This window comes from Elephantulus edwardii, unplaced genomic scaffold, assembly GCF_000299155.1.
Source record: "Elephantulus edwardii isolate Elephantulus edwardi_28Jun2011 unplaced genomic scaffold, EleEdw1.0 scaffold00038, whole genome shotgun sequence".
Lineage (NCBI taxonomy): Eukaryota > Metazoa > Chordata > Mammalia > Macroscelidea > Macroscelididae > Elephantulus > Elephantulus edwardii.
The window spans coordinates 13,300,458-13,325,871 of record NW_006399788.1 but is presented as its reverse complement, the minus strand read 5'-3'; the positions used below and the strand labels follow the sequence as shown (position 1 = coordinate 13,325,871).

General features: G+C 42.8%; 2 protein-coding genes across 3 annotated transcripts in view; one reads left to right on the top strand and one right to left on the bottom strand.

Annotated features, from left to right (window-relative positions):
- DPYSL2 (dihydropyrimidinase-like 2) overlaps positions 1–16,445 on the bottom strand; it is a 174,750-nt gene extending 158,305 nt beyond the window's left edge. Inside the window, exon 1 of one of the 2 annotated variants that reach the window (XM_006884854.1) lies at positions 15,960–16,445. In XM_006884854.1, the coding sequence (XP_006884916.1) occupies positions 15,960–16,313 (354 nt within the window). In that variant the 5' untranslated portion in view covers positions 16,314–16,445. Of the gene's footprint in view, positions 1–15,955 lie in introns of both variants that reach the window. The other variant, XM_006884856.1, reaches the window with a different exon arrangement.
- Positions 16,446–20,166: 3,721 nt separating this feature from the next.
- On the top strand, positions 20,167–21,261 carry PNMA2 (paraneoplastic Ma antigen 2). Its single transcript, XM_006884921.1, has one exon. The coding sequence runs from the start codon at positions 20,167–20,169 to the stop codon at positions 21,259–21,261; it is 1,095 nt and encodes a 364-aa protein (XP_006884983.1).
- Positions 21,262–25,414: the final 4,153 nt, after the last annotated feature.

Genomic DNA, 25,414 nt, shown 5'->3' with positions numbered 1-25,414 from the left:
TAGCCAAGTGTATATACAGGTCAGGGTTGGAAATATAAATTTGAATTCATTTGTTGTTGTTATGTGCCATCGAGTCGCTTGCGACTCATAGCAACCCCATGTACAACAGACCTAAACTCTGCTCTGTCCTGTGCCAGTGGCATTGTTTCTGACACTCCCATCCCGATTACCCCAGTCATTGAATCAATCCATCTCATAGAGGGCCTTCCCCTCCTGCGCTGTCCCTCCACCCTCCCAAGCATGATGTCCTTCTCCAAGGACTGGTCTCTCATTAGCATATGTATTTAAAGCCCTGGGATTGGACAGCATTATCTATGACTAACCTTGAGAAAAATCGGAATCATAGAACACTTGCTTGTGCTTATGCAAAACCTATACTTAGCTCAGGAGGCAGTTGTCAGAACAGAGCAAAGAAACACTGCATGATTCAAGGAGAGGTGTAAGCCAGGAATGAATCTTATCTCCATACCTTTTCAGTCTACATGCAGAACAGGAACAGATCATCCGGGAGACTGGACTTTATGAGCAGGAATGTGGAATCAAGATTTAAGGAAGACTCATCAACAACCTATATTATGCAAATGAAACTTGTTTGCTAAAACTGAGGAGGACCTGAGGCATTTGTGGCAGAAGACCAAGGACTGAAGCCTTCAATATGGATTGAACCTCAACAGAAAATAAAACCCCAGAGTCTCACCACTGGGCCAATTGGTAGCATCATAATAGACAGTGAAGAGATTGAGAGTGTTAACAGCTTCATCTTCCTTGGTTCCACAGTCAACACTTAGTTCCAGCAGCTAGGAAATCAATAGACAAATTGCATTGGGAAAATCTGCTGTCAAGGACTTCTCCAGAGTACTAAAGAGCAACAATGTCAGTCTAGCGACTAAGGTGTGCCTGATCCAAGTCATACTCTTCACAAAACTTGCTATGCATCAGAGAGCTGCACAATGACTCAGAATAACAGAAGAAGAATCAATGCCTTTGAGTTGTGATGCTGGACAAGAGTACTGAACATACCATGAACTGCTAAGAGGAAAAAAAGGTCTGTCCTGGAGACTGAAAACAGGCTGCTTTGTGGAGGCAAGGATTTTTAAATTCCATCTGACATACTTTAGGCATGTTGTCAGGAAGGACCAGCCCTTGGAGAAGGACATCATGCTTGGAAGGGTGGAGGTACAGCACAAGAACAGAAGACCCTAGATGAGATGGATTGACTCAGTGCCTGGGATAATGGGGTTAGGTGTGTCTGAGACAATGAAATAGGCTCAAGAGAGAGCAGGGTTCAAAGTGGTCAAACATAGAGTCACTACGAGTTGCAAGCAACTCAACAGCACATAACAACTTGTAAATAAGGCACACATCAAAAAGTACATCCCTATCAGTGTGCTAAGGTAAACCAGCATTTACAGGTCTTTAAAGGTTTTTAAAAGGAAGCCCAGAAGATAAAAGACTATTATAATAATATTAAGATGCAATTTGTTCTTTTTCAATTCCAGGCTCTCATGAGTTGATAGGAAAAAGAAAAAGTTTCCACACAAATAGAATCAAACTTGGAGGCTAGCAAAAATGAGAAGAGAGAGAAAGAGGAAGAAAAATTAATGAATAGGCAAGAGGGGTGAAGGGAAAGGAAATCCACATTAAGGGGTTGGTTGATCAGACATTGTCATGATTTAAATATATTTATCAGTGTTAACTAATGTTATAAACAAAAGATCCATAAGTGATTGCATGAAAAATCAACATGATTTGTAAACCTTCACACAAATAAAATCTTTACTGAAATAAAAAAAGAAAAAAAGAAGAGTGTTTCAAGGAGGACATGGTCATTACCTGTAGGTGGTAGGATAAGACAGTAACAGGAAAGGAACTCTTGAATTCACGTGGACAAGCCCATTTTGGTCAATAGAAGCCATATGGGACTGCGTTAGAGGAAACTATAGTACCCCACATACTTGAGTAATTCTTACAAATCAATAGTAGTTAACCAACAAGTTACCGTGAGGCTGATCAGGAATCAGCAGTGGCATATGTGTCCGCATAGCACTGTGATGCACGAGTTTTTCCAGGGCTGGTTTTTGAGAATGAGAATTTTGGAATTCTCATTTTGGAATTTTCAGAAGCAGATCACCAGGCCTTTTCCCCCCGATAGTCTTAATCTAGAAGCACCACTGAAACCTGTTGCATGTCATAGCAACACGCAAGCCTCCGCTGACGCTGAGCAGTGACTGTGTATGAGATGCACTGGTCATGAATTAGGGGAGACAAGGAGAGTGAAACTTCATCTCACACAGTTTGGGCATGTTGCTAGAAGAGGCCAGTCCTTGGAAAGGGACATGAGACATCATGTTTTGAAAGGTGGAGGGTCAGCAAAAGAGAGGGAGACCCTCAAGGAGATGGATTGACACAGTGATTTTAACAGTGGGTCCACGTATATGAGAGATGATGAGGATTGCAAAGCATAGGACAGGGTTCACATCCACTCCTCACAGGGTCACTGTGAGTTGTAGTTTACTCATCAACACAACAACAACAGCCCATGTGGAAGATGAGAATTCGAACACTAAGCCGCTCCTGCATCTGATACAAATCATTAAACTCGAGGCTATGAAGCACACAGGAGATTGCTCAACTTTCTACCAAGGAGCAGTTGGTTGGTTCAAACCACCTGCCTTTGGGTTGGCAATGTAACTCCTTGTTAAGAAGTGGCAATGCCAGTTCTTGTTATGTGTGACCGAGTTTAAACCAACTTATAGCTGACCCTCTAGGCAGTTTTGAGAGGCTATAAAACACATGAGAAGAGACTGCTCATCTTCCTCCCACTGAGCTGCTAATGGATTTGAATTGCATGTGTTGTTTTTTTTGTTGTTGTTGTTGTTGGCAGCATAACTCCTTACCCACTAAACCACCTGAACTCCCCATTAGGTCATTTTGTTGTTGTTGTTACATGCCATGAAGGCTACTATGACTCCTGGCAACCCTATGCATAATAGCTCTGAATTGTGCTGTATCCTGAGTCAGTCAATTTTCCAACACACCTACTGTGTCATTACTCCAGTCACTGTGTCAATTCATCTTACCCAGGGTCTTCCTCTCTTGTGCTTTTCCGACCCCCTTCCAAACATAATGTCCTTCTCCAAGTACTATTCCCTCCTGGCAACACTCAAATAGAGCTTCAAAATCCTTGCCTCCAAGGAGCAACTTGGTTTCACTGTCTCCGGGACAGACTTATTTGTTCTCTTGGAGGTCCATTATATGTTCAATATTCCTCTCCAACACCACAACTCAAAGGCATCAATTCTTTCTCTATCATTCTTAGTCACTAAAACACTGAAAGATCCTAAAAACAGTCCAGAGTCTTGCTGGGCCTAAAAAAGTTTAAGAATACCTCTGCATTGTTCTATCCAGAGTGCCTGAATCCTGCACAATAATCTCAGACTCAAAACCTAATTAGGTTGTGACCAAATGTGCCACAAACAGATCAAAACAGATCAAAAGTCATTTCAAAAAATAACATTACAAAGAGATACTTTTGCTGGTATACAATAATAAAGCTAGGACAATGAAGTGTTTAAAGTGTAATATTCACTGTACTAGGTCAATGAATAGCCAGCAGGCAAAGCTGAACGTGTCTGAATATGTGTTTTTACTAATTTTGTTATTGAAGCGGAAAAAGTTTAGTGAGTAGAGTTGGAGAAAATAGTTTTATTCAGTTGGGTTTTCACCCTTAATTGTTTAGAAAAATTCTTATTTTATTATCAGTTTTTATCTAAATATACATCTTGTAGAAAATATAGTTATTTTGTCAGGTAAAATAAAACAGTTGTCTAGTGGACAATATTAGTACTGAATCTTTTAGTACTTATTGATAATGTTATTATCAATAGTAGTACAAAGCTCTGTGAATTAGAAAACAGCATTGGTTAAAGAAACCCCTACCTCATTCTTTGTTATCAGGAAAACAGCTTGCTGTGAGTAATTATGTTTCCCATGTGACCTCCAAGTTTATTCCTAACAAAGCTAGATATGCATCCTCAAAATTCATATATGTTGCTTCATAAATGAGTAATTGAATTTCTTGCCATCTGATAGTAAATCAGAAACCAAATACTTGTCAACCAAACTTCGGTGAAGCCTCTCCCAGTCCTGGCTATTATCAGTGAATACTAATTCTTTAGCAATTACAGCTTTAACCTTAGGCAAGTTTGCTCTCCCTATAGATAAACTTTATTGAGATATCCAATTATACCATTACGTCCATGTTGTGATACTACCTAACCCTTAGAGATTTATTTCTTGCTTCTTGTAGGGAACTTTCCAAACTCATGCATCTTGTTTACCAAACTTCACATCTTGAACTTTGTACTATCCTCTTCCAGAGACACCACACAGTCCACATAGTCCATGCATTCCCTCTTATTGCAACAAGGACTAAATCCAGCTGGCTCAACTATAGGGATGTTGCTGGTGGCTCTGACTTAAGATCATTGACCATATACACAAGTAGGAATTGAAAGGCAATTCTTTACCACAATAGAAGGTCATCTAATTAAGGTCAGAAATGAAACTTAGAACTGAGATATCAGCAGCATTCTCCAACATAGCTCCTGTAAATATAATCATGTGAAGAAGATAATCTAATATTTGCCACAAACAATAAAAATAACTATTTCCTATAATTCCATGTAATTCTGGTCACAGAAGAAGAATCAATGCCTTTGAGTTGTGTTGCTGGAGAAGAGACTCAAACATACCATGCACTGCAAAGAAAACAAATAGATCCGTCTAGGAGAGGGTGAAACCAGGCTGCTCTTTGGAGGATAGGATTTTGAAGCATCATCAAATATACTTTGGGCATGCTGCCAGAAGGGCCTGGTCTTTGGAGAAAGACATCATGCTTGGAAGGGTAGAGGAACAGCACAGAAGAGGAAGACCCTCGATGAGATGGAATGACACTGTGACTGGGGTAATGGGGGCAGGTGTGTTGGAGACAGTGGGACTAGCTCAGGATAGGGCAGGGTTCAGAGCTTTTGTACATAGGGTCACTATGAGGCACAGTTGACTGTGCTGCAATCCGAAAGACACACAGAATCCACCAGCTGCTCTGTGGGAGAAAGATGGGCAATCTCCTCCCATTCAATTTAATTGCCTCTGAAAACCCACTGGAGGGTCAGCGATAGGTCACTCTGGCTCGATGGTACACAACAACATTACAATGACATTACATATAATTACAGGTTCTGTAATTGAAAATCACCCACATGAAATACACATCCTGTATTTCAGTATAGAACTTGAAATTTACTTTTTTACTATGAATGCAGCACCATTCTTCTTCTGACTTTTACTCCCGGCATAGTATACCACATGATTATCTGATTCAAAATGGTCATAGCTGGCCCATTGAATCACACTAATGTGTAGTATGTCGATATTCACGTATTCCATTTCATTTTTAACAATTTCCAGTTTTCCAACATTCAAGTTACGTACATTCCATGTACCAATTGTTAAATGATGTTTGTTATTGATTTTCCTCATTTCAACTGACTTCCAATCTGGGTTCTACCAGTACACTACTATAACTATCCTCTTTTTTTAGTGCTCATAGGGCTTTCAAAAGCCTTTTATTTCGGAAGTAGCTGGTGTTAGAGACGAGCACTGAACATTCCATGGATGGCCAAGAGAACAGATATGTCTTGGAGAGGATGCAGTCAGAGTGCTCTTTGGAGGCAAGAATGATGAGGCTTCACCTCATATACTTTGGACATATTGCTAGGGGGTGCTATTCCTTGGAGAGGGACATTATGTTGGAAAGGGTCAGTGAAGGAAAGGAAGACCCTCAACCAGGTGGATTGACACAGTCACTGCTGCAATGGACTCTTGTGTATCAGGAAGTGTGGGGATGGAACAGGACAGGACTAGGTTCAGGTCTTTTTGTTCATAGAGTTGCTATGAGTCGTACTCAACTCAATGATATCTAACAACAACTAACAACATAACGGAAAATATTTTGAATGAAAACTTCATTTGAATGGTTAAAAAAAAAGCTTGCAAAGATATTAGCAAGGTGTAATTAAAACGGGATTAAACCACCACAAGATTAGTAAGGCAGATGAATGAAACTGAGAAGAAAGCCATAAAGGAAGTCTAAGTATATATAAAATGATGACTATATTAAAAAGGAGATATTTCAAGTAACTGGAAAAATCACATGGTTCTTTGGTGGCACATTGTTAGGCTGGTAATGAAACACTGGTGGTTCAAAACCACCAGCCATTCCAGGGAAGAAAGATGGGCTCTCTCCTCCCAAGAAGATGCAGCCTTCAAAAGCAGATGGAGAGTTCCTAGACTCAACAATGGTGGGCTTGTGTTTTGGTTAGGAAAAGAGTATCAATTATTCAATAACTTGCATCAGGACAACTGACTATTTGGAAAATTAAATTAGACTTTAAGTTATAGAAAAAAATTAGCTACCACGTTTAAATTTAAAGAAACAAAACTTACTTTAAAGTTTTAAGAAAAAATATAGTTATGCAACCCTGAAGTTGGATGACAGCAAAGGCAGAAACTATGTCAGGAAAGATCGATTGACTTTTAGGTATATCCTCAGAGAATGAAAACAAAATCTTTAAGTAAAAGCATGCACACAAATGTTCACAGCAGCATCATTCATCCAAAAGCTGGGAACCATCCAAATGTCCATCAATTGATGAAAAGATATACAACTATGGCATGAGTGAAATACTGATTCATGCTGCACTGTAGATGAACCTTGAAAACAGTATGCTAAATGAAAGTAGCCACTTATATAAAGGGTTCAGACTAGGTAAATCCATCAAGAGAATTTATCCTAGCATTCCCTGGGGATTACTGGGTAAGGATAGGGGCCCTAGTGGCACAGGAGTTAAGCACTGTGCTGTTAACGGAAAGGTTGCTGTTTCAAATCCATCAGGATTCTGTAGGAGGAAGAACTGTTTTGTGGCTACCTGCTTCCTAGAAGATTTACACTCTTGGAAACCCTACTGGTCAAGTGTATTCTACGTCACTAAGAGTTTGAATTGTCTCAGGGGCAAAGGGTTTGGGTTTTTTTTTTTCTTTAGAAGTAGGAAGGATGGAGGTGGGGGGAAGTAGGAAGGATGGAGAGTAACTGTGATGAGTACTGAGTTCCTTTTGGAGACAATGAAATGTCTTAGACTGTCATGATGGTTGTACATTGTGAATGTACTAAAAGTCATGGAATTATATGCTTTAAGAATTTTAAAATTAATTTTATTTTAAGTGGGGGGTTTTACATCTATAAAGAGACAAAGAACACCCAAAGACAGCATAGCATCTTTTCAGAGCCTATAATGGATTTGGAGAGAAGGAACTTTGGAGACGAGCATGTAGCCATCTGAGGACAGTTTGAAACAGATGACTGCAGGTAACCCATCTAGTGAACGGCGGTGCCAGGACTAGGCACTCCCAGACCTTACTGTGGGTTTGAGCTGCAAATTGATAAATCCAAGCATCAATCAGTCCCAGCCATCAATGATTCTCTCACCATCTGTAGTTCATAATTTATACTAGTAGAAAATTCACACTGTCATCACAGTGCCCTGGGGTAAGAGGAGTTAGAAACGGTAAGATTGGCTCAGGATAGGACAGCGCTCAGCGTTATTGGAGATACGGTCTCTTTGAATTGCAGGCCACTTGATGACACATAATAACAACAGTATAATTAGTGTAATTCAGTACATCATTATGACTAAAAAGCTCTCTAATCATATAGGCCTGGGTACAAATCCTAGCTTCTCTATTAATTAGCATGTACCTTGACTCTTTTACTTTTCTTCTAAAAATAAGGTTAAGAGTTGTTGCTGTTGTGAGGTGCTATTTCATTGGCTCTGAGTCTTAGTGACCCTACGTCCAGTAGGACAAACTCTGGCCATCCTCACAATCTCATTGTGCTTGTTGCAGTCCTTGGGGTAATCTTCCTCTGAAATCCTTGCTATTTAGCACTTTAAAGAGATCTTTGATGGCAGCTTTTCCCAATACAAGTCGTCTTCTTATTTTGTAACTGCCGCTACAATGGATGTTAATTGTGGTTACAAGGAATAACGAAATCACCGATAACTTCAAATTTTTATCGGTACGTTTGTCAAGATTTTTAGTTTCTTGACTGCTGCTCTCATGGCTATTGGCCTGTGGATCCAAAAAAAAATGAAATCATTTTATGAGTTTACCAAAAAGTTGAATTTACCCTACCTAAATTTAAAAACCCTTTCAATAATAGACTTGATATTTTGAATGCCAACAACCAAAGCCTAAAGAAGATAGAAGATGGCATGAAGGATATCATATATGAGGAAAGCAAAGGGTCATTATAAAGGCAGGAATGGGAAAAAGGCCTGATAATAGTAGTACCTATTTGATAGAGTTGGATTTGGCTAATAAAACAGAGTATGTACAGCTTTCAGCATGAGCCCATGCCATGAGATCTATGAAGCCTGAATAATGTATTTTGCCTAAAAATTAAATTTTATCTAAATTTTTATCTTAACAGTTTATGAAATATCTCTGGTTGTACATGTGAACTACAGCATGATTTGTTGGAAGAAACATGGGCAAAATCAGGAAATTTTGGTATAAATGCTAATTCTGGAATCAACTAACTAGCAAGGCCTTGGAGTAAGTCCCTAAGCATCAATAAGTCTTATTTTCCTTAATTATAGAAAGGAAATAATGCCTTTCTCGGTGTTAGGGTACAGTTTTGAAATATACATTACACCAGCAGCCAGGAAATTAAAACAGAAATTGCACTGGGGAAGTGAGCTGTCAGAGACCTTTCCAAAGTACTGAAGAGCAATGATGTCAGTCTGGAGACTAAGGTGCACCTGATCCAGACCATGATCTTTGCAATTACTTGCTATGCATCAGAAAGCTAGACAATGACTAGGGATGACAGAAGAAGAATTGATGCATTTGAGCTGTGGTGTTGGAGAAGAGTGTTGAATATATCATGGACTGCTAGGAGAGCAAACAAATTCATCCTAGAGAGGGCGAGACCATTCTGCTCCTTGAAGGCAAGGATTCTGAAGCTTCATCTGACATTCTTTGGACATGTTGTAAGGGGGAAACAGTCCTTGGAGAGGGACATCATGCTTGGGAGAGTGGCAGGACTGTATAAGAGTGGAAGACCCTCGATGAGAAGGATTGATTCAGTGGCTGGGTTAATGGGGATAGGTGTGTCAGAGACAATAAGATTGGCAAAGGATAGAGCAGGGTTTAGGGCTGTTGTACATAGGGTCACCATGAGTCACAGGTGGCTCAACAGCACTTAACAACAAAAGAGTATAAAGGAACATTCTAGTGCTATATAATGCTACATAACTAATAAAGTGTAGATAGTTTAGAACTTTAGCAGGACAGAAAGAGACTTCAGTCCTCATTGCTGGAACTCTCCACCTCAAAGCAGTGTTTTTCTGAGTATTGCTTTCTTCATATTTATGAGATAACCAATCAGCCACAGGGTCTCTTTAAGATCTGACCTTCAATGGCAATGCATGTTTAAATCCATTATCTGTTCTGATTTTTCTCCTCTTTCTCAGTAAGGTAGAGCAGGGCACTTAAAGGAAATGTCCTTTAAGAACCCCTGGCTTGTCCTTACTCAGGCTGGGAACCCTCTGTGCCTAAATCCCTGATTTCCATGGCATAGAGCCATAAGTACATGTGCTGTGCAACACGCCAGCTGTCATGGCCAGTTGTGGTCAATGACAGCAGGGTCAAGGCAGGTCAATGACTGGAACTCTCCTCTCTACTCAGGACTACAGGAAGGAAAGACTGGTAAGGCTGTGTAGCTAGTGGAAATTTTCTTCCACACTGAGAGAGATGAGGTCGGGAAATCTGTCTCTCACTCCCAAAATAACCCTTCTTACTTTGTCCAACAACTGATTAATTGCAGAACTCCTGATAAAGCAACAAATTTTTAAATCATCAATGATTTGCTACAATTTAACTACTTATATAATTAAGTGAGTGATTAGTAGGGGAAATTCTGAGCAATCAATAATTATGGATTATAAGTAGCTCCTTTTTCCTCTCTTTTGAACCTAGGAAGGTCTTGTTACTAAGAGCTATCGAGAAGACTGACTCATAGCAGCCCTGTGAATAACGGATCTGAACTCTCTTCTATCCTGTGCCATCCTCATCCGCTCTGGCATACTTGAGCCCACTGCTGTTGTCACTATGTCAACCCACCTGGTATTCCTCTCTATCACTGACCCTCCACCTTTCCTAGCATAACATTTTAGGAAGGTCTTATGTTTACAGAATCCTAAACTCACAAATGTTCATATCTGTATCTCTCCTTTAGACCACTGTATCAAATTACTACCCTTATTCTAGGCTACCATCCATACTCTACTACACATTCCACTAACTAGACATTCATTTTGTTTAACAAACTAGTTTTACCAAACAAGTATCTTTTTTAATTTTGTTGCTGTTGTTGTGTACTGTCAAATTGGATCCGACTGGCACAGGAGGAGTTTGCTCCTCTTTCTCCAGCAGAGCATCTGGTGGATTTGAACCATGTGCCTTCGGGATTGCAGTGCAGCTTCTTGCCAGTAGGCCAACAGAGTTTCCTTCAAACAAGTATCTTTGAGCCTGATGTGTGCTATTCATCATTCACGTAAGGTGTGAAGGACTTTAATCATTGGGACTTCTCTATAGCTAAGATTATCACAGGAAGGAATTTTCAATGGGAGAACAGAGTACAAGGAGAAGAGAGTGATTTCTCAACCTTTCAGATGAAGTGAGATGTAAAAAGGGCTTCACTAGGTGGATGGAAAGTGCACATGGTGTTATACATAAGATCACGCTACTGGCACCCAAGACTGGGAAAGAATCAACAAGGAGAAAGGACAAGGACACAGATTGGAAAATAATAGAAAAAAATTATTTCAGGGACATAATAATTTTGCCAAGTTCAATACCACTCTTGAATAATCCATACACTGGCACTTGCCCTGGAGAAAGAGAATCACATCATTACCACCCACACCTACTCATGATGTACAGGGAGCAGAGCCTGAAAGGGGTGTTCAGTATACCTGGCTGAATAACTGGTTCTCACTAAGCCATAACTGGGGTTCAAGAAAGGGAATCCCGAGATGGAAGGGAGGAAGCTGAGTATTGTGAGGGAGAATGGGGCCAGCACAGCTGCCCTTTTGCCTTCTATTCCAAGGGGTCCTTCACAGACAGGAATCAATTTAACATCACTGCAGCCCAAGGTGGGTTCAAGCAAGGAACACAAAATAGAATAATAGGATCAGCAGCTTTCCTCTTCATTCACACCCACGACACTAACCCTATCTCATCACCAAAAGGTAACATCCCAGTTCTAGCCTTTGCTGTGTAGACTGGCTCACAGTCTGCAGCTATTTCATTTGTTGTTGTTACAGGCTATTGAGCTGAGTAGGACTCACAGTGACCATATGAACAACAGATCATAAATGGTGCCCTCTCCTGCACCATCCTCACAACCTTTGTCATGCTGCAGCCACTGTGGCAACCCATCTAACTGAGGGTCTCCCTCTCTTTCTCTGACCCTCCACCTTTCCCAGAATGATGCCTTTTCCCAAGAACTGAACTCTACTGACACAAGCTCAAAGTATGTGAAATGAAGTTTCATCATCCTTGCCTCTATTGAAGCGCTTTGGTTGCAATTCCTCCAAGACGGGCTTGCTTGTTCTCATGGAAGTGCATGAAATGTTCAGTACTTTTCTAGAACACCAGAATTCAAAGGCATCAAGTCTTTTCCCGTCTTCCTTACTCACTGTCCAACTTTCACATGCATAGGAAGAAATTGAAAATACCATGGATTGGATCAGATGCATCTTAGTATTTAAACTGACATCCTTGATCTACTTTCAGGAAATGCAGACTCCACCCTCTGAAACACACATGAATCACATGGTATCTGGGCTAAGAAATCTTGTTCCTTCCCTTGCTAGATGAACAGCAGAGTCCTTAGCAGGCAGAATTCCTCTTCTGAACATACCCTAGTAACACTTGTAAATATTGATTCAGAGGAAAGAGAAGGGTTTTAGTCAGGAATCCCAAGATTTATTCACTCTAGGTCTCTCCATTTCTTTCTGTGCCAGACCTTCCCATAAAAATGCACTGAGAAGCTAGCAGTCACCGTACCTATTGGGAAAATTGACTGTTGAAGACCTCTCTGAAGTGCTTATCAGCAATGATGTCAGTTTAAAGACTAAGAGAATTCCAAGCAATGGTATTTTCAATTGCCTCCTAGGCATGTGAAAATTGGACAATGAATAAGGATGGCAGAGGAAGCATCGCTGACTTTTAACTGTAGTGTTGGAGAAGAGTATTAAATAGTCTGTGGATTTCCAAAAGAACAAACAAATCTGTCTGGGAGGAAATGCAACCAGAGCCTCATCAGAGGCAAGGATAGTGAAACTTCATCTCACATACTTTGGGCATGTTGTCAGAAGGGGCTAGTCCTTGGAAAAAAGACAACATACTGGCAAAGGCGGAGGGTTTGAGAAAGAAAGGAAGACGGTCAACAAACTGGGATGGCCCAGTGACTGTAACAATGGGGTCAAGCATGGCAGAGATCATGAGAATGGTGCAGGATAGGGCAAGGTTCTATCTGTCATTCATAGGGTCACTATGAGTTGTAGATGAATCAATGTGTATAACAACGATAAGTAATAACTAGTCATTTTGGTTAAGATAGTTGGCCCCGCTGTTCTTTTGGAAATTAACACATTGTTTTGTGCCATAGACTCAGTTCTGACATAGAACAATAAAGGACCGAGTAGAACTGCCCCACAGGGGTTTCTAGGCAGAAATCTTTACAGGACCAAATCGTGTATGTCTTTTCTTTCATAGAGCAAGCTGGTGAGTTCCAACTGCTGATCCTTCCAGTGGCAACATGAAATATTAAAACACTGTAACCATCAATCCAGGTAAATACTCTCAGACCTAAATGAAAACAATCCCATGGGAACAATCTTTATGCTATAAAGCATGGATTAAATCCTGGGAGGGCTGCGGAAAGGTCAAGTCAGAGTTACCCTGTGTAACAAATCTCTGAGCTCTTCAAGTAGGGTAGCGTGTAGGGAGCTGCGCTGCTCGGAAGTGGTTCCTCTCTGGCAGTTCAAATCCACTAGCAGCTCTTTGAGAGAAAGCTGGACAATCTCTTTCCATGCCATTTACAGCCACAGAAATTCAGTGGAGGGTCACCTATGAAGCAGATCCAAGTTTCGGGTAGGTGTTTTATTTGTTTCTGGTGAGTTTCTCTTTTTTAAAAACCAATATCCAGCTTTGTTGTTGCTAAGTGCCATCAACTCACTTGCAACTCGTAGGGACCCTGTGTACAACAGCCCTAAACCCTGCTCTATCCCGTGTCAACCTCATTATCTCTGGCACACCCACCCTCATTACTCCAGTCACTGAATCAATCCATCTCATCAAGGGTCTTCCTCTCTTGCACTGTCCCTCCACCCTCTGAAGAATAATGTCCCTCTCCAAGGACTGATCACGCCTTGCAACATGCCCAAAGTATGTCAGACACAGCTTCAGAATCCTTGCCTCTAAGGAGCAGCCTGGTTTCACTCTCTCCAGGACAAACCTGTTTGTTTTCCTAGCAGTCCATGGTGTATTAAAAATGCAGAATGTTTCACAAACTTGTATGTCTTCTTTGTGCAAGGGCCATGCTAATCTTCTTTGTATCATTCCAATTTGAGTATATGTGCTGCCAAAGCAAACACAATATCCAGTAAATATCTGATTTAAGGTTTGCTAAACCACTTTGGTTTTGGTTGAGGGTTATCTCTTCAAATCTTTCCTTCCATGTACCCTAGGCATACAATTTAGACTTTCTATTATATTTAGGTCTGTGACACTGATGTGTCAAATGGGGTAATGGCTGGTTACCCAACACAGACAGAGAGTGGGGTGGAGCTCCCCGATGAAAACAAGCTTGAGAGAAGGAGTGGCATCCACTTCCATAATAGCTTGCCTCTGGAAACCCTTTGAACCTGGAGAGAGGAAGAAAGGCACCCAAGTGTTGAGGACTCTCCTTCATAGGGTCGCTATGAGTTGCCTGCAACTCAACAGCACTTAACAACAACACATTATATTTAGGTAGTGTCCAAACAATGCTGGTGATCAAATAGCTAAGCTTCTAAACACACAAGGGAAAGAGATGTGTTATTTAACTCAGTGCAAATTTGTCTTTCAAACTTGCATTCTGATTTACTTCCATTATTATGGGCAGCCACCCTTACCACACATAATGCACCATTTTATAAATGCTCTCTTGCTTGTTCTCCACAATGTGCTTCGGCTCCCTCCAGGGCATTAGAGTTACCAGCACAATTTGCTGTACACGAGGTTACTCCAACAACAATGATACTCTATGAGCATGGTCCTCACCTAACATGTTCAGAGAGCAAAGTGTTTCACATCAAGTAGTCTCCTACATGACTAAATCAGTGAAGAGAACGGAGAGGGGAACTATAAGTTAAATGGTTAATTGACTCATCTTAGGATGAGTTTGATGGCAAATGTTTCACCTTAGAACTGTTCCTACCAATCAAAAGCTGCAGACCTCTCTGCTTCATCAGGAAACTATCATTCTTCTAAGCTCTTTATCACCAATTCTTAATTTTTTTTATGATGTTTTCACTGTCAGTACACACCTGAGAATCCAATAAATGCTTGTTGCATCCTACATTAAACACGAACAGGCCACTCCAAGCTACTCTGGAAGACCCCTGGGAAGAAACTAGATTCAAGTTTTCATTCCTAACCTTCTTGCCCCACAAAGCGAGGCACACAATAGATTTTCAGTAACCATCCATTGATTTCTCATTTCACAGAAAGCTAAAGCCAATGGGTGCAGAAGAGAGACAACAAACAAATGTCAAAACATTATGCCTTGCAGAGATTTGTTGAAAATTTGTGCCTGTGGGGTAAAAAAAAAAAAAAAAAAAAAAAGTGTGAAGGTCACCCAGATACAGGAAAAAGTGGAGTGTGAAAAAGCTATTGCACTTAAAATGCATGCTGTTCATAATCAAGGATTTTCAATCTGGACTTCTTTGTTCCCCGCATTAGTCGTACAGGAGGTATAATCTTCTTTGACAATCTATTTAAAAGGTGAGGACTTCAGTTCCTATACTCAAAGCGACTCCCAAATAGTGGCAGCGGGGGAGTGCTCTGGGAAACCCTTTCTGAGATACTCAGCGGAACTTTGTTCTCCACATGGGTATTGAGAAGCGTCTGGATTTCCTCGGGTGACTCCACCTTCTCCCTCTCTCTTCTCAAGCCGCCAGCAGTAGTCAAGGGTGGTGATATTCTCCAAGGCGGTCCGGAGCGGCGCTGACCATGGTGCTGGCCTCAGATCTCGCACCGGAGAGCAAAAGGCGCCGGGAAAGATGCAGCCCAAGAGCGCACAGGGTCAAGAAGGGAGAGATGGCCGGATCCCCGACCCTTTACTAACCCAAGAGAACTCGTGGGCCTTCACAAGAACCCCTCCTCTCCACGCTCCAAGCTGCATCAAAAAAGGGTGGGGCACCCAGCCACAGCTGCAATCGGAAGCCGCTCGGGAGGATTTAAGAAGAATGAAACCGGGGCCCACCCCTCTCCATGCGACCCTCAACTGAAGGATACGCCTGTCTTATACCCCTCACCCTCCACCTCCCAGGTTCGGGGTGCTACGGGCATCCTTTGTGGGTGTACAGCCGCCCACTGACGAGCTCTCCGCACCCTGGGCGGAGAAGGGGCGGGGTAGGGTGGGGTGTGTGTGCAGATGCAGAAAGACAGTATTAAAGGAAGAGCAGGAGACAGTGCACCCTCGGATTCTTGGGTCTCCACTGAGCTGGGAGGGGGAGGGCAACTCCCACGCGCCCCGTCCTTGGTTCCCACGGCCCTTCCATACCAACCTGGTCGTAGATGTTCTGCAGGGCTTCCTTGCCCGAGGCCCGCCGGATCTCCACCTTCCGGCCCGATTCAACAGATGGCTCCCCGCCGGCCCGCCGGCCCTGCCGGGAGTACGGCGTCTGCGGGTCAGGGCCCAAGTGGGCGACGTCCCGCTGCTGAGCCACCACCTGCCCTGAGCCCCGGCCCACCGAGAGCGAGTCGAAATCTATGGTCTTGTTCTCCGAGGACCCTTCCACCGGGCAGAACATGCCACAGAATTTCTGCCGGGGCTTGGGGCTGCCTGAGCCTAGGTTTTTAAAAAAGGCAGGGACCTCTTCGTCCTCTGCCTGCTTCCCGGATTGCTTCCTCTCCGCCATGGCGCGTGGGCTAGAGGAAGGGTCCTCTCCGTCCGTCCGTCTGTCTACTAGTCCTTAAGTCTCCCTCTATGTGTGCAAACCCCTTGCCTGCTGCCTTGGCTGCCGCTTTCTGCCTACCGCAAGGTGTACAGAAAGGAAGGAGGGCTTTGGAGCAGGCTGCCCACCCCTCCCGGCCCCTCCCCTCGGCCCTGCTTCCTCCCCTCCCTGCCCACGCCCCCCGCCGCCGCGCGAGCTCGGCCGAGCTGCAAAGTTGGGTCGGGGTGGGCGGCCGCTGCGGCAGCGCGAGCCGAGAGGCAGCCGGTTCCCGGCAGCGCCGGGAGGAGAGGAGGCGCGGGCGGGGCGCGGGGCGGGGCGCGGAGCAGGGGAGGGGCGCGCCGCACCGCCCAGAGCCCCGCGCTCCGGAAGTGAAGACGCCAGACCACCCGCTAATGGCTGCAGAGTGGAGGGCTTGCTGACCGCTCCTGGCGCCAGGGTGAGTAGGGGGGCTGGGTACGTGGAGGCGAGCGCTGGAGCACAGAGTCCCTAGCCCCGCGCGCCCCGTTGCCACCCGAGTGGTCCAGGAATCTCTCCCCCACCCCGCATTGCGGAGTTGGGCCGGGGGTTAAAAGGTGCAGAGGGTAGGGTTTCTCTCTCATCCCCAGAGTATATGAGCTGATGGATGGAGCCAAGGAAACCAGCTGGTTGGCGTCAGGACAGTGGGGTTTGGGGAGCGGTCCCTGGGAATAGAGAAAGGATGGCGCAGGTGGTGCGGAAAACCAGCGCCTCAGTCTACCCAAGGGTCTGGATGGGAACAAAAATTAAAGCGAGAACATCCTTGCTTGGTGCATCCCTAGGGGTGGGAGCGTGCATTATCGCGGGGTAGAGATACCCAGGGAAGTAGCAAATGAGGTGTATGGCGAAAGAGATATAGGAACCCAGGTGACGCAGTAATTAAAACCCTAGATTGCTAACAGAAAGGTAGGTGGTTCGAGCCCACTCCCCCTGTGCTTTCATAAAGTTATAGATCCTTGAAAACCCAGTGGGAAGTTCTACTCCGTTCTGCCCTGTGCGGTGCGGCTGCAGTGGGGTGGTTGTGTTTTTATTTTACAGGCTCATGGTCTATGGGAGTGAGTGAGCAAGAAGAGTTTGCAAATTCATAACGTGACAATTTGTAAAAAGACAGAGGATGTAGATGCGCCTTATTGCCACGGAGGTGCCTCCTGTAATTTCTGCATCCCTACTCTATAAAGGGCCGAGGATAGTGTTTTGATTTGTTCTGTCATCGTTCTTTTCCTAAGGGGAAAGCACAAGGAATAAAGCCCACTCTCTAAATCCCCCATCCCTCTGCCTCGCCCACTCCCCTGTTGCGCACTGCGACATAGCCCAGCCGGCTGGCCAGGCCGGACCAGAAGCCTCCTTTTCGAGCTGGTGGCGTTAGTGCGTATGCCCACTGGAAGACTAGGACCTAGTATGCGTCATCTGGAAGAGTAAAGAAAATTAGGAACAAGGGGGGCCAGAATGTGTGAAAGCATGGTGCGTTCATATGTGTGCTCCAACTGTGACCACCGAGTTGATGGGCAGCCAAATGGCATTTTTTATTTGTGTCATTACTTACTCTCTATGCCCCATCCATTCTGTGTGTCAGTCCCTGGCTGTAATCAAGTGTAGCCCCTCTTCCAGCAGGAAAAATTCTGCAGAAAGCATGCCCTGCCTTTGAAAGCCCACAGGGACATCCGGGCATGCTCAGTAACCTGGGAGGGAGGGTTAGGGCTAAGAGTGGCGATCTCCCGCAGGGCGGTTGTACAGGCAGTGCCGCTCAAGATTCAGTCCCTTTGTCACGCCTAACCCCAGGACAGACTGAGCCCCTCCCATGTGGATGAATATGGTGAATGGATTTAAATTTAGGGGAACAGCTCATCACAGTCTGAAGTTGAAACCATCAAATATTGAAAGGAATCTCTGAATGAAAAGAGAATGAAAATAAACTTGTAGAGCCAGTAAGAGACCTGGAGCTATGAGCTATGCCTTCTGGCTTTAGCTGCAGGTTGACTTCATTTGAATGAAGTACTTTCACGTGAATGACATCAGGTCCAACTCACAGCATTGCTGTTAGATGAATGGACAGGCTTACTGTTCCTATTTTCCAGGTTAACACTGAGAAAGATGTTTTGCCCAGGGTCAACATGTTTCGTTAAATTGATACTACAATCCCACTGGGGGTTCTTCCCCAGGAAAATCTAATTCTTCTTCTTACATATTTTATTGGTTCTGTTTATGTGAGAAACTGCAAGATTTTTAGTCTTCCTATCTTTAAGTAGTCATTCCATTCAGGGCCCTATTGGGTACTAAGGGTGTTTCATTTGCTCTTTTTTTATGAAAGCCATGGGTAGGAATCATGGATCCTTGAGCCTCAGGGGATGAAGGTAAAGTTGCATTTTGTCTTCCTGGTTCCCTGGTAGTCCTGATGCTTCACCACCTTCCAGAAGGACTGAGGAGATGCACCCAGAGCTGGAGCAGCTGCTGTGCCAACTATAGGTTGACATCATGACATGTGGACCTCATTCAGATCAATGAAGATTTGACTGCCAAGGCAAAAATGACTGGAGCACACTACATGTATCCTACCAGCAGTTTTACACTCTCCTGGCCCTCTAGGACAAGCTCAGTAGATGTGCTTCTTTCTTCCTCTAATGGACTATTATTTAAATTCAAATGCAAGAAGAAAATGTGTTGTGTCAATAACTTGGCCAGTCATGAATAAATAACCAGGCGTGACAAAAATGAATGCGTCCATGAGTCCATGGTTATAGTATTTGATTCTCAGATTTTAAATAAATTTTATTATTTCCATATTAAATTGCTCTTAAATATTTGACAATTCCCATTTGTTTTTATTAAGTTTTTAATCAAAAGCAACCCAATAGCTATTTAGTAGATCTGTTCAATTGCAAAAGATTATTTTTAAACTTTTAATATTTTTAGTAAGTATACCAAAAATCTTCTTCATTGGATATTACTGAGTCTTAAAAACACTATTATTATTATTATTGTTGTTATTATTATTATTATTTGTGTTTTAGGACATATTGGCTTGGCTGGAGCTTAGACTCAGAAATACCATTGTATGAAGTTGGGTGACCCTTTCTCCTGCTAGAAGCTGAATAAATTGAATCCTATGGAACATTCTGGAACATATAAGCAGGTATCTAGCCACATGCCTTGATTTTATGTTTCATATGAGAGGGATCTTGCATCTTGTCCACAGTTGACTTTAGACATTGACATAATAAATGTTGGGGAAGTTGGATTATGGTTGGTCTCAAAGAGAACCATCCCTATATTAAGATCTGACAGTGGGTTTGTCATGGGAACAGTGGAAGGCAAAACTCCAATTCTACACTCATATCCATCCCAAACTAGAATATGCTTCCTAGGAAGAAAATGACTATATGGTAAAACTGAAAATTGTTTCACTAGGAGATTTCTCATCAGGAGTTCCCACTACCAGCGTGGAAAGGGTTTGACCACTGACTAGAGAGGGGAATTGTCGGAGACCAGAAGACAGTGGTGAAAGCAGCTGTTCCAGGTCCCCCAGTGATCGGAGAAGACAGCCAGCATTCCTGAGAGAAACAGCAGCAAGAGAACTGTGAGACATAACTTACTCACCTTGGGTTTCTTTTCCAGAACCATTACATTCTTGCCCCTTGGGTTATTGGTCCAGAAGACAGAGACTACCTAGAAGTCTAGGACACATTCCCTTGATTATCTAGGACCCCTGGGAACTCTAAGGCAGTGCATATCTGCACCACACACATACCCCACACCACACACTCACTAGTACACTTGGAGTTAGAGCTCATACGTATTCAGGACAATGGCATTGGCACTGCTAGAGGACTGGTGCGGGATAATGAGTGTGGATACTCAGAAGTCACTGATGGTTATGGGAATCCCAGTGGATTGTGAGGAGGCTGAGATTCATGAGGTTCTTCAGGAGAATCTGAAGTCCCTGGGCAGTTACAGAATCCTTGGCAAAATATTCCGCAAACAGGATGATGCCTATGCCATCTTAATAGAGCTGATGGAGGATCTAGATATCTCAGCAGTCCCCAGTGAGGTGCAGGGAAGGGGTGGCATGTGGAAAGTGGTCTTTAAAGCCCCTAACCAGGACACCGAATTTCTTGAAAGACTGAACCTCTTTTTAGAAAATGAGGGGCAGACGTTAACAAGTATGTTCCGAGTCCTTGGACATGAGGGAGTGTCGACAGCCACTGTCCCCTGTATATCCCCAGAGTTACTGGCTACTTTGGTGGGACAGGCAATAGCACATGCACCTCAGCCACTGCTGCCCATGAGATACCGGAAACTGAGAATTTTCTCAGGCAGTGCTGTTCCTGCCCCAGAGGAAGAGCCCTTTGAAGTCTGGTTGGAACAAGCCAACGAGATAGTCAAAGAGTGGCCAGTAGCTGAGGCAGAAAAGAAGAGGTGGTTGATGGAAAGCCTGCGTGGCCCTGCCCTAGACCTCATGCACATAGTCCAGGCAGACAATGAGGCCATAAGCGTGGAAGAGTGTTTGGAGGCATTTAAACAAGTGTTTGGAAGCCTGGAGAGCCGCAGGACCTCACAGGTTAAGTATCTGAAGACCTATCAGGAGGAAGGCGAGAAAGTCTCTGCCTATGTGTTACGGTTAGAAACCTTGCTCCGGAAAGCTGTAGAGAAGCGTGCCATTCCTAGAAATATCGCAGACCAGGTGCGCCTGGAACAAGTCATGGCAGGGGCGAGCCTTAGTGAAATACTGTGGTGTCGGCTCAGAGAGCTGAAGGATCAGGGACCGCCTCCCTGCTTCCTTGACCTAATGAAGGTAATACGAGAAGAAGAGGAGGAAGAGGCCTCTTTTGAACATGAGAATCTTGAGGATCCAGATGAAGGGGAAACCTTTGGCCACTGGGTTAATCCCGGCAACCCCTAAAGTCCAGTTTGGAGTAGGATTATGGTAGAAGGCTTAAAGACACTTTTTACTGGGACAAGATCTTTGTTTTTTTCTTTATTTTCTTGAATGAAAATCAAGATATTCCATCCAAGTCTTAACTCTGCTAAGAGAACAAATAACTGAATGGTTTTTGGCCCCTTCATAGATCATTAATAACAGAAGATAACATTCCAATTAGATCATAAGCTGAAAGGAATCTGAAACGCCAGTACTTCAAGTTTCCTAGAAACATCCAAATTTATCATAAACAGACATAAAAGGAAGACATAATTGACACACAGAAAATATTTTTGTGCAAAATATTTAAAAATCTTAACATCTTTTACTCCTCAAGTCTTTTCTCCAGGCAGCAGATTTCTTTCTGAGTATCTAGCATTGTGAAGCACTTTATAAGGAGGCCTAAGAGTCATAGCCTCCTGGACGTGGGCCACGCCCTCAGGGAGTTTACAGGCTAGTGGAGCAAATGGCCTAGATAAGTGAAAATGTAATAACCATAGATATAAATAAGCCCACAGCGCCAATAAAACTCTTATCACCAAATACATACTACCTTCTCAGCCTTTAGATTTCTTTCTTCTCCTTACATGGGAAGCTCATCTTCCCCTTCTCTGCGAGATATCAGGATACTTGGTCACAGGACTGGACCTCGGATTAGAATCTGAAGACACAGGACCCTACCTAGGCCCCCTCCTTCAAGAGTACAGTCAGTGTGGTGTCCATAAAGAATGGGCAAAAAGCCAAGGAAAATAAGCAGGAAAGGGAGAGTGCAGGGTGTGTTTGCATTTAGTGAGCAGGTTAAAGAGGAAGGCTTTTGATTGATACAAAGGGCAAGAGGAGAGGAAGGAAACTCACATTTATTGAGGGCCTACTATGTGCTGGTGTTTTACGCATGTCTCATGTAATATGTATAACAGCCCTGATGTATCATTTTTGCAGTTTTGGAAAAATCAGAAACAAGTTCAGACGATTAAGTAGGTTTCTCAGTGTTAAAAATGTAAGAGAAGCCAATACTTCCTGATTTATGTTAATCCACTCTCCAGTTTGTGCTGCTCACATTGTGTTTGGCAGCGTGGAATCCCCTCCTCAACTAGTTCCATATTTAAAATTCATTTTCAATCTTGAAATCCACAGTGACTAACAGGTAGACCTAAAATTGTTTAAAACAAAATTATAGCATGGTTTATTATAATTCCCTTTTCTTTCCAAGTTAACCTGTTTTTTTTCTGTAACCCAACCTGGGAACCAAGCTGCTTGTGTGGTATCTGAGCACATATTTGAGCCTCTTTTCATTGCTCATGCGTCAGGAAGCTATAGCACTGCATGTGGGTTTAAATCCGGCCCATGTGTTTTGTGATGTGAAATGTACTAACATCATTGAGCACCAGTCCATTGAGTTCCAGGCACAGCTCTTTTACACTGCTGATGATAACTGTCAAGGTAGTGTTCTGTGTACGAAAGAAACCAAACTTCTCTAAGCATCGGTTTCCTCATCTGAAGAATGAATAGGATTGTTGTGAGGATCAGATGACTTAATGCCTTTTAAGCACTTTGCAGATCTCCAGAACACAGAAATCCCTCAGTAAGTTGAGAGTCATTCTTTTCATGAGACTTATGTATCTGTTCAACGCATGCCTTCTTTAGTGTATCTCACAGTAAGATAAATATGTATTCTGTCAACTTGTAATCACATTGCATTAAGAGACCACTTTAAATGCTTTTACTGTATGTTTGAGTGCTTATTGTGTTTGGTATTTATGATCAGTATTCAGACAGCTGTTAACCACTGTTAGTGATTTGACTTTGAAACAGTAATTTATTTTTTTCTGTCTGTGGATCATTTTAACTAAAGAAAGAAAAACTTTTTTTTTAAGATACCATTTGTGATTATCTAATTTGTACATTTCCTCAGTACTATTGAACCAAAGTGATATAATTGTCCTTAATTATTACCTGGCTTCATGTGTTTTTGTATTTATGAAAATGGCCTCATTGTTTTCATTACCAAAAGTATAGAAAGTAAATGTTATAAATGAGAAATGATAAAATAAATATATGCTAATATAATGCTACATCTTTTCTGTTTCATGTGTTACGGTTCTCTAAGCTATTACTTGAAGAAGGAGTTTCATTCTACAAGTTTTTGAGAGTCAAATAGAGAAAATCAAGCCAAATCCAAAAGTCTTGGACCCCTCTGGACAAGAGTAATTGAGAGCAAAATGTTAGGATAAGAATGTGTGGGCTGTGTCTCCAGGGATAAAGGAGCACTTAGTTCACTCATCATTGATTTCCTTTTTAAAGTACACAGAAAAGCCACAGATGGAGACCGATTGCCTCAGAGACCAGCAACTCATTTCCTTAGAAAAGTAATTGTTCAGATAAAGTCAGCAGCCTCTATTCAGCCAAGGGTGAAATGACCTTACCAGGGAAGTCTGTGTTCTTGGATTGTATTCTTTTTTTACAATACAGATGTGTAAATAAAAACTATTCTTTGTGCCATTCTTCCTTTTGACATTTCTTCTCTGCTTCCTCTTTGGGCCACAGGCACCTCTATCTGTTAAAAAATGTGGGCCCTAGAAAATTCTTCATAACATTTCCCAATCATTTAAGAAAAAAAAACCTACCCAACCTCTCAGGAGATTGATTTCACCTTATGCTTTGACTCCAGTCTTGACCCACAGAAATGAGCCTCTAACAGTAGGTGAACCACTTTTGAATAGAGCTTTTCACCAGGGTCTCTTAACGCAGAGTAAGGGGTATAAATTGCCAACTAGATCATTGGCTTCCTGCATCTTCAGGCTTTGAGTATGAGTTGTATTTCCCGCTGGACCAGCAGCAAGCCATGCCATGTTTCATCCTTTTGCCTTCTGCTGTTCATCCTAAATGCTAGACTCAGATCATCAGTTTTCTTCCCTAGTCTTATTTCTACACTGTGCAGTCCTTCTCCAATGCAGATCTTTCTTGACATCTTCTAGACATGGATTTGGAGTTCCCATGAAACAAGCAAATTAGCTTCTACTACCGATGTCTTTCTCTGCCACCATATTCCCTTAGTTGAAATCTGCTTTTCCAGGTATTTTGCTCCCTTTGAAGCACCTTGAGTGGAAGCACTCCGTCTTCTCCACCTCAGGAGAGATTGGAAAGTAGGATAGCAATTATGTTTGTTCTCTCTCATTACTTCCCTATTTTCAAATGTATTGGCTCTCTCCTGGCATATCTTCTGTTCTTCCCCATCCTTAGCCCACCCACCGCTGTGCATTGAGTGGCCTAAGGAGTCTGAGCAGGTTAATGGTAAAGCAAACCAGTCCAGCAAGAGTCCATTTGGGACTAAACCTATCTGGGAGTTAAAGTTACAGTGGGAGGAAAAAAAGATAATCACTTTAAGCCCAGCTTAAGGGAATCCTTCAAGTCAAGACTGGAAAAGCAAAGAGGATTAAAAGTTAGAGTATTTAAATTAAGTTATGCTCATTTAGAAGCAGTCCATAGTTAGCCATCCAGTGGGTTTTCAGAAACAGTAAGATAATCTTTTTTAAAAAAACCCAGAATGTTTAAGGAGGATCCTGAAATGAAACATGAACTAAGGAGAAAACCTTCAGTGAGATGAATGGACACAGTGACTGCAGCAGTGGGCTTGAGTGTGTGTGAGAGACGAAGATGGCACAGGAGAGGACAGAGTTCAGATCTGTTATTCATAGGGTCACTATGAGTCATGTTTGACTCTATGCACCTAACATCAAGGAGTACTGTAAAAAAATGTTTAAATTTGGCTTGGCTTGATACGCAGCATAAGCTTTGAATGATTTAAAGGCACAAGGTCAAGGCAGACATCCCTTTCCTGTCAGTATGTTAGATACTCCTTGAATTTGCACAGAGAAGACGTGTACACCAAGTAGCTCTTAGAGTGAAAGATGGTCCCCACAGATGGGCTTCTGAGAAGCTAACCTTCCCACTGTACGAGGCCTGGAACTACCCTTGTCCATACATGCATCAAAACTTCCATGCTATGTCCAGTGCTTCTGACATCCCAGATGGACATTTTCTTAAACTAGAGTAATTCCAGAAGTGTGTTCCCAAATCAATTTTATCATAAGATGAAAGGTATAGGATTTCAGTCTTGCTTACAGGGCACCAGCTG